Source organism: Nicotiana sylvestris, chromosome 8 (assembly GCF_000393655.2).
Source record: "Nicotiana sylvestris chromosome 8, ASM39365v2, whole genome shotgun sequence".
In the NCBI taxonomy this organism is placed as follows: domain Eukaryota; kingdom Viridiplantae; phylum Streptophyta; class Magnoliopsida; order Solanales; family Solanaceae; genus Nicotiana; species Nicotiana sylvestris.
This window is the reverse complement of record NC_091064.1, coordinates 38,348,365-38,361,872: the sequence shown is the minus strand read 5'-3', so window position 1 is coordinate 38,361,872 and position 13,508 is coordinate 38,348,365. Positions and strand designations below refer to the sequence as shown.

Here is a 13,508-nt window from a genome sequence, read left to right as displayed (position 1 = left end):
GGTGCATGCTATTTGCCGATGACATAGTTCTGATTGATGAGTCACGAGCCGGTGTTAACGAGAGACTAGAAGTTTGGAGACAGACACTTGAGTCTAAAGGTTTCAAGCTGAGCAGAACGAAGACGAAATACATGGAGTGTAAGTTCAACACTGAGCCGGGGGAAGTGGGCATGGATGTGAGCCTTGAATCACAGGTTATCCCAAGTAGAGGCAGCTTCAAGTACCTTGGTTCGGTTATCCACGGGGGAAGGGAGATCGATGAGGATATCGCACACCGTATTGGGGTAGGATGGATGAAGTGGAGGTTAGCATCCGGAGTTTTGTGTGACAAGAGTGTGCCAACGATACTCAGAGGTAAGTTTTATAAAGCGGTGGTTAGATCGGCCATGATGTATGAGGCTGAGTGTTGGTCTGTTAAGAACTCACATATCCAAAAGATGAAAGTAGCAGAAATGAGGATGTTGAGGTGGATGTGCAGGCACACTAGGATGTACAAGATTAGAAATGATGATATTCGGGAGAAGGTGCACGTGGCTCTCATTGATGATAAGATGCGGGAAGCGAGGCTCAGATGGTTCGGACATGTACAGAGGAGAAGCCCAGATGCTCTAGTAAGGAGGTGTGAGCGACTGGTTGTGGAGGGCACGAGAAGAGGTAGAGGGCGGCCTAAGAAGTATTGGGGAGAAGTGATCAGGCAGGATATGGCGATGCTTTAGATTTCCGAGGACATGACACCTGATAGGAAGTTATGGAGGTCGAGTATTATGGTTGTAGGTTAGGAGGTAGCTGAGTCTTGCATTACCTTGTACTGTTGTGAGCCTAGTCTGGTAGGGTTTTTGTCTGAAATAGCTCGGGGCATTGTCGTGTCTTACTATTTTCTCTTTTCGGTGCTGGACCTATTTACTAGCCATCATTTTTGTTTTGCATTTTTTCTTCTGCATTTTATGTTCCTATTTTTCCTATGATCTCTGTGGTGAAACTAATATTCTTTCCTTTTTGTTTTTCTTATTATCTTGAGCCGAGGGTCTTCCGAAAATAGCGTCTACTCCTTCGGAATCGGGATAAAGTTTGCGTACATACTATCCTCCCCAGACCCCACTTGTAAAATTTTACTGGGTTGTTGTTATTGCTTTTTGGAGTGAAGAAGCACTAAAATTGATAAATAAAAAAAATGTTAAACTACATTAAATGACTCATATTAATAAATGACATTGTTCTAAAACATTGGACAATATACTTCATTTTATATGATTGTAGTTTCTTATTAGCCCGTCTAAAGAAAGTGACATACTTCTATTTGAAAACACTTTAAAATATTGTTCATTTTATTCTTGGTGAGAAGTTTATATAACTATATAAATATTATGACATATTTAAAATTATAAGTCTCAAAAGTCTTATAACTAAAAAAATATTAATTTCAAAACTCTTTTTTTACCCCCACATAAATTAAAACTGATCTAAAAATGATCAAATGACTAAAGTACTAGTCTGTGTTCCGGGTCGGATCAGGACAAATGCCGGGAGGCACAGAATCAATAAAACGACATGATCTTACAAATAAATCAAAATGTTCAATTGAGTCCCCAAGTATTTGATCAAATTTGATTGGCGGGTGTTAAACTCATCCCACAGGTTTAGCCACAGGCGCAGGGTGACCGAGCCTTGTTTGGATTGGGATATTAGATGGAGGATTTGTACGCCTTAGATTTTGACGGAGTTCTCTGTGACAGTTGTGGAGAGAGCTCTCTTTCTGCTGTTAAGGTCATATATCTTTTTACTTGCAAACTCATTGCCTGTTTTGCTTCCCATTATTCAATTCATTGCCCCCTTTTGCCCTTATTTTTTGAAATTTTGTTGGTTTTGCAGGCTGCTAAAGTGAGATGGCCCAGTCTATTCAATGGAGTGGACTCTTCTTTGGAAGATTGGATTGTGGATCAAATGCATGTGGTAAAGTTTAAATTTTTCTTTCTTTCTTTCTTTCTTTCTTTCTTTCTTTTCTCTATAGCTCCTATGCTTTTTAGGAGTGGTTTAGCCTTTCAGAGATTTATAACGTTTAGAAATATACATAACCTTTTTTACTTTTTATTTGTATTTGCATAATATTGGCTTGAGATAAGTTTAAATGGAGTAACGTGATCAGGATTCACATAGCCGATCCAAACTCTTGTTTGAGACCGAAGCTTAAGTAGTAGCTGTTGTTGTTGTTGTCGTCGTCTTTCTTTTCTCTTTTTGTGTTAACTTGTCAAAATATTATTCTTTCTTTGTTCATTTCCTTTTTGAGGTACATTGGAACGAGTCTAGTTCATGTTTGTACTTGATCTGGTTTCCATATCTAATTTTGAGACTTAGCTACGTAAGTACTTCTTAGAAAGTCAAAGTATAAGTAAAGTAGCAGAAAGAAAGCTGTTCGTGCAGACGAAGGAGATACATTTCTGGTACTGGTGGTATTGGGCAAGCTCTTTACATTAATTTAGTCTAGACACGACTATAATGTTGTTACGCTATAGATTGAGTTAAGCATGCTTCTTTGACAGAAAAACAAACTCTCTTTCCATGAGAACTGTCACTAATATAAAGAGCTAAAAAGCGCAAGAATCACACATTGAATATAATGTCATCGCCAGTTCAGTTCACACTTCACATGAGTTTGCCTTTGTCGTAAGTCTATTGTTAAATATTCTCAGCATATCCATCTGGGATGAATGCCTTGGCTAGTAGTTTTGCTGTGTTGGTTTGTCGTGTGTGTGTTTAATCATGTGAACTGTTGAAATCAGTGATGTCGTCAATGGACCGATGATCACTCTGGGTGCTATGTAATAGCAAAAACCAGGTGAAATGCGCATTTCAAACTCATAAGTGTCTCGTCCTTGGAAATGCTGATGGTGCTCCGAATTTTCATGCTTTTGACTCTCAGCAATGGATTTTCCTTTGATTTATTATTTATTTATCTTTTAGTTGGGGGTACCTTGTGAATTAGGGGAGGTAACAGAAGTAGTGAGGAGAAATTAGGTAATATTTGAATTGTCCAAGGGTACTATTTTCTACTAAAGTACCAATCATATTTCAGATCCATATACTGGTGCCAATTGTGTTCAATTTACAGTAATATAGAAGTGATAACCTTCAAACTTTCTGCAGGTTAGGCCTGTGGTGGAAACTGGATATGAAAATCTTTTACTTGTGAGGCTGCTCTTAGAGACGAGAATCCCTTCAATCCGCAAGTCTTCGGTGGGTACGCAAGGAAAAAAAATTTAAAGTGTCTTGGATTTGATAATGCAAATCTATTCATTACAGTTGATGTATCTTAAAATTTGTCGAGGTAATACCTGTCTTAACGTTATAGGTTGCAGAGGGACTAACAGTTGAGGGAATACTTGAGAACTGGGCAAAGATAAAACCCATTATAGTGGCAGAATGGAATGAAGACAGGGATTCTCTTATAGATCTTTTTGGTAAGGTTAGAGATGAATGGATGGACAATGATTTGGCTACTTGGATTGGTACAAACAGGTAAGTCATATCAACCACTTGAATGTCCTGATTAGCCCTAATCTTTTTGCTAATTTATGATCCGTTAATGAACATAAAGAATACAGAATGACAAATGCTATATCAGTTACTTTGAACACGAAACTATAAGTTGGTTGGTGCTCATTTTGTTGTCATTTTTAGAATCACCTATATCATGGCAAAGTTTTTACTGCGTTGAAAAATACTAAATTTTTTGCTGCTTTCTCTACAGGTTTTATCCTGGAGTTCCTGATGCACTGAAATTTGCAAGTTCAAAGCTCTATATAGTAACAACGAAGCAGGTTTGCTAGAATGTGAAGAAAATATATTTCAAACTAATTTATCCTGAAATGTTCACCATGCATAAAAGATATTTATTTTTTAAATCTTTAGCTAGTTCTTGAGGAATGAGGAATTGGGATCGTAGGGCGTTGAGTTAAACTGTTGAATCTAATATTTATACTCTGAATCTGACATTGATTCTCCACTTCCATTTGCAGAGCCGCTTTGCAGATGCATTACTTAGAGAGCTTGCTGGGATAACTATTCCAGTTGAAAGGATATATGGTCTGGGCACAGGGTAAGTTTACTTTACGCATGTGAGGTTGGATTAAGTTAATTGCAATAGCAAGAGACATTATCATCCGTGTTGCTTATCTCAAGCATATACTCGTGCTCAGATGATACTTCTTTTTTATCAGCCCTAAAGTGAAAGTGCTTAAGCAACTTCAGGAAATGCCAGAACACCAGGGTCTGACCCTACAGTAAGATTTTTCTAGCATCGGAACTACTTAAACTTCTTTTGGATAGATAGCCATATGGGTTCTACTGCGTGAAATTAAGTGCGTCCACTTTTCTCAATATTGATCAGCTTTGTGGAAGACCGACTTGCTACTTTAAAGAACGTGATTAAAGAGTCCGAGTTGGATGGATGGAACTTGTATTTAGGTGACTTACCATACTCTCTTTGTTTCTTATAGATGCATCGTACTAATTCATTTTCTTTCCTCTTGGGATTCACTTTTATTGGCTAATTGCTATGTTGTACTGATTGCTGGTCTGATTTTCTGGAAGCAGGGGACTGGGGTTACAATACTCAAAAGGAAAGGGAGGAAGCTGCTAGCATTCCCAGAATTCGCCTTCTTGGGCTCTCTGACTTCAGCAATAAGCTGAAATAATCTTGTATTCTTCCAATTAACTTGCAATTTTTATTAAATAAGAGGGTCTGCTGCAATATCCTCCGATATCCATAATTTTCTTATAAAATTATGTATTCAGCATCTTGCCCGCTCTGGTCATCCCAATGTATACACAATTTAGTTTGTGGGATGGTTTATGTTATGTTTGAATAAAAATGATTTTATCTTCAGGATTTAGAGAATGCTCTCTCAAGGTCCAAACCCCCATTCATAAATCATACTCCCTCTGTTCCAGTTTATGTGAACCTATTTCTTTTTTGGTCCGTTCCAAAAAGAATCAACCCTTCTAAATTTGGTAACAATTTAGTTTAAAGTTACAACTTTATCCTTAATGAGAAGCTTTTATAACCACACAAATACTCTGGGCTCCATTTGGACTTGTTTAGGACCACAAATTCCAGAAGTTTTTATTTTTTTCTTAAACTCCGTGCCCAGTCAAACAGGTTCACATAAATTGAAACGGAGGGAGTAATGAGTTTCAACTTCTGTGTCACCTAAGAGATAATTATAGGTAGCTGCCTATAATAAGTAGAACTAGCTACCTAGAAAATAAGACTGCTAGAACAGGTTAAATTGCACTAGCCTCTCCTAATTAAGTTCAATCCAATCATAATTTGTGAAAAACATACAGTCCCTTATGAGCTTTCATTACTCCAACAACAGATATTTCCCAGCACAATGTTCATTGATCAAAATCAAAAGAATTCGTTGATATAAATGGACGTGTACAGCTTACTTTTCAAATAGAGCATAAAATTGGTAAGCTCACAGTATCAAATGTTAAGAGGAGGAGATTGTGTAAGATGCCAGCCATGTACACCTGCCTTCTGATAATACACGTTAGAATATAATTGATCAAAATTAGCTGTGAAGAGGTTTTTACTGGTTATTACAACTCATTATGCCTATTCTTCTCTTTTGAGCTGGTATGATCCACTTTACTTTTCTCAGTCTGGATCTTCTCAAATGCTTCTTCGAAAGGAGGATCTCCTGGTCTTCGAAATAGTTGGTCCCCTAATTTAACCTCATATGCTTCTTGTTGGCTTAACAAAAACTCTTTCAACTGCAAAATGGAGGAATACGAGATTCTCAAATTTTCTAGCACACAGAGCTTATTACTCTTTGAAATACCAACTAATGCGTCGTCCCAAAATCAAGAAGAACCGAATAATGTTAAACCGTGCAATAAAGATGCATTTAAGGGCTAAAATTTAAAGCAAAGCTAGAGTCTTGATATTCTGTTGAATTTGGCAAATCCCACATCGGTGGTTTAGCCATTTGGTAGGGAATTTTTCCCTATAAAAGGAGGCCTAATGTTTAGGATTTAGACACACCTCTCATTTGTCTTCTTATCTTCTTAAGGCATGTGTATCTTCTCTCTTTAGTATTATTTCACTTGTATTTTTGGAGTGAAATAAAATATTAGTTGTGTCCGAGGAAGTAGGCAAAATTGGCCGAACCTTGTAAATCCTGGTGTTCCTTTTGTTGTTGCTTTATTGTCTTATTTATTATTTGGTGGCTGCCATAATTTTTGGTATAGTAGTTGTGACTCATTCACACTATATACATTTGGCTTCCGCAACAATTGGTATCAGAGCCAAGGTACTGTCTAAGTATGCTCTGTGGTTGCAGCATAGTCTGATCTTCCACATCAGAAAAGATTTATCTTGGTAACTGAGTCAAGGTTCTGTCTGAGTATGCTCTGTGGTTGCAGCTTAGTCTGATCTTCCACACCAGAAAGGAAATAATCTTGATTTGTGTCGTCAGCTATTAAATAATATTTGTGTCAAAGATGAGAGACAATAAACAAGAAGAATCTACATCAAGTGTCAACAATACGTCATCATTGGCATCTTCGCTTATGACAAGAATTGTGTCAAATGCGAAATTTACGGTAGAAATTTTTGACAGGTTAGGACATTTTGAGATGTGGCAAGGCGAGGTTCTAGATGTCTTTTTTCAACAAGGGCTAGATCTTGCCATTGAAGAAAAAAGACCAGATGTTATTGGAGAAGAAGATTGGAGAATTATCAACCGTGTTGCTTGCGGTACCATTCGATCCTACCTTGCTAGAGAGCGGAAATATCCATACACAAAGGAAACTACTGCAAGTAAATTATGAAAAGCACTGGAGGATAAATTTTTGAAGAAAAACAGTCAAAATAAATTGTACATGAAGAAGAGACTGTTTCGTTTCACCTATATTCCTGGTACCACAATGAACGAACATATCACCAGTTTCAATAAGTTGGTCACAAATTTGCAAAATATGGATGCAACTTTTGATGATGGTGACTTGACCTTGATGTTGTTGGGGTCACTTCCTGATGAGTACGAGCACCTTGAAACTACTTTACTCCACGGGAATGACAAAATTTCTCTCAGAGAAGTTTGTTCGGCTTTGTACAGCTATGAACAAAGAAAGGGAGAAAAACAAAAGGGTGGAGAAGGAGAAACACTGGTTGTGAGGGATCGTCCTCAAAATCAAATGAGGACAAAGAAAGGAAGATCCAAGTCAAGATCTAGACCCAGCAAAGATGAATGTGCCTTTTGTCGAGAAAAGGGGCACTGGAAGAAAGACTGCCCGAAGTTGAAGAATAAGGCCAAACATAACAATGGAAAGACCATTGTGGATTCAAATGTAGCTGATGGTGATGATTCTGATTTCTCATTAGTTACAATAGAGCCATCAACATCATCAGACATATGGTTGATGGACTCGGTTTGTAGCTATCATATGTGTCCCAACAGGGACTGGTTCGTGGATTTTCAAGAAGGAGAATATGGAGTTGTCCACACAGCGGATAACAGCCCTCTTACCTCATATGACATTGGTTCAATACGATTAAGGAACCATGATGGAATGATCAGAACATTAACAGATGTTCGATATGTACTGGGTTTGAAGAAAAATCTCATCTCTGTGGGAGCCCTAGAATCAAAAGGGTTCAAAATCATTGCAGAAAATGGAGTGATAAGAGTATGCTCCGGTGTACTAGTGGTAATAAAGGCCAATCGGAAGAACAATAACATGTACTATTATCGCGGTAGTACAGTTATTGGGACAACGACACTAACATCCAGTGACGAAAAAAAGGCAGAAGCAACTAGGCTATGGCACATGCGCTTGGGACATGCTGGAGGAAAATCCTTGAAAACTTTATCAGATCAAGGATTGTTAAAAGGAGTAAAGGTTTGCAACTTGGAGTTTTGCGAGCATTGTGTCAAAAGAAAACAGACAAGGGTTAAATTTGGTACAACGATCCATAATACTAAAGGCATATTAGATTATGTACACTCTGATGTTTGGGGTCCTTCCAAAACACCTTCATTGGGTGGGAAGCACTATTTTGTAACATTTGTTGATGATTTTTCCCGAAGAGTGTGGGTGTATACAATGAAGAGCAAAGATGACATGCTGAAATTTTTTCTCAAATGGAAAATGACGGTGGAGAATCAAACAGGCAGGAGGATCAAGTGTATTCGCACAGACAATGGAGGTGAATACAAAAATGATCATTTTAATAAGGTTTGTGAAAATGATGGCATCGTCAGACACTTCACTGTCAGACATACACCACAACATAATGGAGTGACAGAACGTATGAACCGGATCTTGCTGGAGAATGTACGGTGTATGTTGTCCAATGCTGGCTGGGGCAAAAAATTTTGGGCTGAGGCAGTTACATATGCATGCCACCTCATTAATCGCTTACCATCTGCTGCTATTGATGGCAAGACACCATTTGAAAAATGGTATGGAAAGCCTGCTGTAGATTATGACTCTTTGCACGTGTTTGGCTCAACTGCATATTATCATGTGACAGAGTCAAAATTGGATCCAAGGGCAAAGAAGGCTATTTTTATGGGAATTACTTCTGGAGTCAAAGGATATCACTTATGGTGTCCTATGACAAAGAAAGTAATATTCAGCAGGGATGTTACCTTTGATGAATCTGCTATGGTAAATAAGGTAACAGAAGATACCAAACAAAATGAGGGTGCTTCTAAGCAGGTGGAGTTTGAGGGAAAATTTATTTTTCCTACACAAGAAGCAGAGGAGGAAACAAATGAAGATTATCCTCTGGAAGAAGAGCCAGTAGAGAGGGAGATTCCAACTCAGGAACCTCAACAACAACTTGAATCAATTGCAACCAGCAGGCCAAAAAGAACAATAACGAAACCTGTTCGTCTCATAGAGACGGTTGCTTGTGCAACCTCAATTGTAGCTGATGATGTTCCTACTACTTATAAAGACGCTGTCCAAAGTTCAGAAGAAGATAAGTGGAGGATTGCCATGAATGATGAAATACAGTCCCTTCATCAGAATCATACATGGAGATTGGCCAATCTCCCGAAGGGAAAGAAAGCAATTGGGTGCAAATGGGTATTTGCAAAGAAGGAAGGATTTCCTAACCAAGTAGATGTTCGCTACAAAGCAAGATTGGTGGCCAAAGGATATGCTCAAAAGGAGGGAATTGATTACAATGAAGTATTTTCTCCAGTTGTAAAACATTCCTCCATTAGAATTATGTTGGCTTTGGTAGCACAATTGGATTTGGAACTAGTTCAGATGGATGTAAAAACTGCGTTTTTACATGGAAACTTGGAGGAGGAAATCTACATGACTCAGCCAGAAGGATTCAAAGTTGCTGGAAAAGAAAATATGGTGTGCAAACTTGAAAAATCATTGTACGGATTGAAACAATCTTCTAGACAATGGTACAAGCGATTTGACGAGTTTATGTTGCGGCAAGGGTACAAGAGAAGCAAATACGATCATTGTGTGTATTTGCGCAAGCTTAAAGATGGTTCCTTTGTATATCTTCTCCTATATGTTGATGATATGTTGATAGCTTCCAAGAATTCGGAAGAAATTGATAAGTTGAAGATTCAACTGAAGAAGGAGTTCGAGATGAAGGATCTGGGTGAGGCAAAGAAAATTCTTGGCATGGAGATAATTAGAGATAGACGTTCAAAGAAACTCTGTTTATCTCAGAAAGAATATTTGAAGAGAGTACTACAACGTTTTGGCATAGATGACAAGACTAAGCCAGTTAGTACTCCACTTGCTCCCCATTTTAAGCTAAGTACTACTATGTCGCCAATGGATGAAGCTGAACGAGAGTATATGTCAAAGGTACCATACGCAAATGTTGTTGGTAGCTTGATGTATGCAATGGTTTGCACAAGGCCTGACATTTCACAAGCTGTTGGAGTTATTAGCAGATATATGCACAATCCAGGGAAGGAGCATTGACAAGCTGTGAAGTGGATTCTACGGTATATTCATAATACTGTAGATGTCGGGTTAGTTTTTGAGCAGGAAGACAATCAGTCTGTAGTTGGATATTGTGACTCAGATTTTGCGGGTGATCTGGACAAACGAAGATCAACTACTGGTTATGTGTTTACTTTTGCAAAGGCACCAGTTAGTTGGAAGTCTACTTTGCAGTCAACAGTTGCTTTGTCTACAACAGAGGCAGAGTACATGGCTATTACAGAGGCTGTGAAAGAGGCAATTTGGCTTCAAGGATTGCTAAAGGAGCTTGGTGTTGAACAAAAAGGTATCACAATTTTTTGTGATAGTCAAAGTGCTATTCAATTAGCGAAGAACCAAGTTTATCATGCAAGGACGAAGCACATTGATGTTCGGTATCATTTCGTACGAGAAATCATAGAAGAAGGTGGAGTCACGGTGAAGAAAATTCATACTACAGAGAATCCTGCTAATATGCTGACAAAAGTGGTGACTGCGGTCAAGTTTCAACATTGTTTGGATTTGATCAACATTGTTGAACACTGAAGATTGAAGATGAAGACACAACCAAAATTTGATATTGAGAGAAAATTGAAGATGTGAAATTTTGCCAATGTGGAGATTTGTTGAATTTGGCAAATCTCACATCGGTGGTTTAGCCATTTGGTAGGGAATTTTTCCCTATAAAAGGAGGCCTAATGTTTAGGATTTAGACACACCTCTCATTTGCCTTCTTATCTTCTTAAGACATTTGTATCTTCACTCTTTAGTATTATTTAACTTGTATTTTTGGAGTGAAATAAAATATTAGTTGTGTCCGAGGAAGTAGGCAAAATTGGCCGAACCTCGTAAATTCTGGTGTTCCTTTTATTGTTGTTTTATTGTCTTATTTATTATTTGGTGGCTGCCATAATTTTTTGTATAGTAGTTGTGACTCATTCACACTATATACATTTGGCTTCCGCAACATATTCATCATACGAGTGTTCTGATATTGACGATCGAGTACATTTCTTCACAAAAGCCAAGTATCCATGATATTCTTTAGTCAGTTGATTTTGCAAAATGATACTAACTTCTACCTAATCCCTGATAGTTTTGAGCCATTAGAACATCTCTTTGCTTCAAGGATCAATAGGGAGTTACCAGATAAAGAAGAAGACACCAGATATGGGAGGTTAGACAAACCTCTATAGTGTCTTGACCTTTCTCCATAGTGAACATGATCGTGCTCACATCGACGCCCATGAATTTTGCCTCAATTGCTCCAGTTCTTGCTAGTTTTGTCCATTTCATGGCTATTTCAGAAACCTTCTCCTGTAAACAAGTTTGATCTCAATTAATAATACATTTACTTTGCAATCCTACCTAAGCCTCTGCAAACTAGCTGCCCTTCAGTTCAATTAATTATGCTTCAATCCAAAATCAGTTTGCTATTAATCCGAATAGATCCGAATGGGCAGAGACAGATATAAGATTTAATCTTATGGATTCAAGGTTCAAAATTCTTTAAAAAATGGGTTCTAAACATAATATATTTACCAATTTGTAGAAGTTCTCACAAATATAGCTATGGTCTAAATAGAAAATTGCTGATTGAACCCATCCCGAATACCTGGGGTCGATCCAGTGTTTTGGCATCGGTTTATCCAGACACGATATTTTCTTCAATGTTGAATATAGAATTTCAGGGTTTAGGGTTGTTGTTGTTGTTGCTGAATATAGAATTTTACATGAAAATCCACAAATTAAAATCTGGCCTCTGGAAAAATACATCAGCCACAGCAAAATGGATATAGAATATTTGGATAGTTTACTCCCACCAGCTCGGGATTGAGATGCAGTTGGTAGACAAGGCAATCTCCCTCGGGAATGACCAATATTTAAGATGTAGTTTTTCAACATATTCATATGAGAAGAATTGCAAATTATAAGTAGTATTTTTCATATAATTTTCAAATATTTAAATTTACCTAATAAGCAACCTCCACTTCCAACCAAGAGGTTGTGAGTTCAAGTCTTCCCAAAAGCAAGGCGGGAAGTTCTTGGAGGGAAGGATGTCGGGGTCTATTTAGAAACAGTCTCTCTACCCCAGGGTAGGGGTAAGGTCTGCGTACACACTACCCTCCCCAAACCCCACTAGGTGGGACTACACTGGGTTGTTGTTGTTTAAATTTACCTAATATTGTACAAATTAACTTTAAAGATTAGTTAAATTAATTCTCGAGAAGCAAAACGTGACAAGTAATTTAGGACCGAGGGAGTATTTTACTAGATTCTATGCTCTAAGTAGGAATATCAATTTAACTCGTCATTACTCGTCACATTATTCCGTACTAATCCGAATTAACAAAAAAGTAACAATGTAGTAATTAAAATTGAGTTTAAGTTTTATGCCGACGGTGAATTAATTATGTGATATGCACAAAATTATAAATAACATGTTATCACTAAAATATTTAAATTGTCTAAGTATATAATTTAAATCCATTGAAATTTAGAGGTAAAGCAAGAGATACCGGAGTCCGAAGAGTTCCAAGTCTGAGTTTGACAAATCCAAAAACCGGACCCGACTGCCGCTTCATCATTTCCGATTGAATTTCCGACGGACTCATCGTGCTAAAATCCATCGGCGGCGGATCGAAATCGGATTCGGCCGATTTCTTTCGTCCCCATTCTCTCCAAGCTTCATCTTCCTCATCGTCAAGGACGTCGTCGAGATCGTCGGAGATTTGGATTCTCCGTTGAGCTCCATGGGCAAATCGGTAAATAATTCCAGTTTCAGTGGCAAGTAATAACAGCACCAAACAAATAACTGTTGATGAATTAATTTGTATTTGCTTTCTCATTGTGCTGATGATTTATTTTTCAGTTAGGGATTTGGTTTATTATAATGCTTTCCGCGTTGTGAATAAATAGGTTTTTGGGAAATTATGTGCTGGAAAGTGGAAGTGTGCATTATTCTGAGCATGTTAAGGCACGATTTGCATGAATGTTCTACTTCACTTTTTTCTTATTTTCTTTTGTTAGAGTGTGGTTTCTAATACTCCTCGGTCTCGTATTATCAATGGTGAATATTAAAATTAGTTGTCTCTGTTATAAATAGAATTCTATTTAAGGTGAATGTCTATATTCTAAAGAGATTCTAGGGTTTATTACTTGATGGCTAAGTCACTCTCTCCTATAAATAGAGGGTTTCATTCCATTGTAAATCATCCCAAAATCAATAAGAGTTCTCTCTTCCTACTTTTCTCTGCAATACTCTTCTTCTTCTTTTATTGTTTCATAACACGTTATCAACACGAGAATCTAACCAATTGAGTAGAAGCTTTGGGATTGAGCATAATGATTGTCAATTGTTCTTTGAACTTCCTTCATGATTAAATTCTGGATTTAAGGTAAGTATTTTACTTTTCTCTTTCAAATTCTTGACATTCTATACTTTGATTTTAAATACAAGCAAAGACGATAAATTTTGATTGCAACTCTAATGGAGTTTGAAAGATATTATAACCACCCAAAGTGGTAAAATTTCT

General features: G+C 37.5%; 2 protein-coding genes across 3 annotated transcripts; one reads left to right on the top strand and one right to left on the bottom strand.

Annotated features, from left to right (window-relative positions):
* The first annotated feature begins 1,570 nt into the window (after positions 1–1,570).
* On the top strand, positions 1,571–4,882 carry LOC104219077 (uncharacterized). The gene is made up of 9 exons (XM_009769711.2): positions 1,571–1,764; positions 1,870–1,950; positions 3,142–3,231; positions 3,347–3,513; positions 3,746–3,815; positions 4,014–4,093; positions 4,215–4,277; positions 4,385–4,461; positions 4,591–4,882. Exons 1-9 carry the CDS (start codon positions 1,687–1,689, stop codon positions 4,689–4,691), a joined length of 807 nt encoding a protein of 268 aa, XP_009768013.1. The 5' UTR covers positions 1,571–1,686; the 3' UTR covers positions 4,692–4,882.
* Positions 4,883–5,397: 515 nt separating this feature from the next.
* Positions 5,398–13,036, bottom strand: LOC104213692 (uncharacterized). 2 transcript variants are annotated; one of them, XM_070155628.1, is made up of 3 exons: positions 12,492–13,036; positions 11,119–11,289; positions 5,398–5,775 (listed from the first exon to the last, which is right to left on the bottom strand). In XM_070155628.1, the coding sequence occupies exons 1-3, from the start codon at positions 12,819–12,821 to the stop codon at positions 5,602–5,604; spliced, it is 675 nt and encodes a 224-aa protein (XP_070011729.1). In that variant the 5' UTR covers positions 12,822–13,036; the 3' UTR covers positions 5,398–5,601. The 2 variants fall into 2 exon arrangements, with proteins under 2 accessions (XP_070011729.1, XP_070011730.1); XM_070155629.1 differs by having other exon boundaries at positions 11,161–11,289; positions 12,492–13,021.
* Between the last annotated feature and the right edge of the window lie 472 nt (positions 13,037–13,508).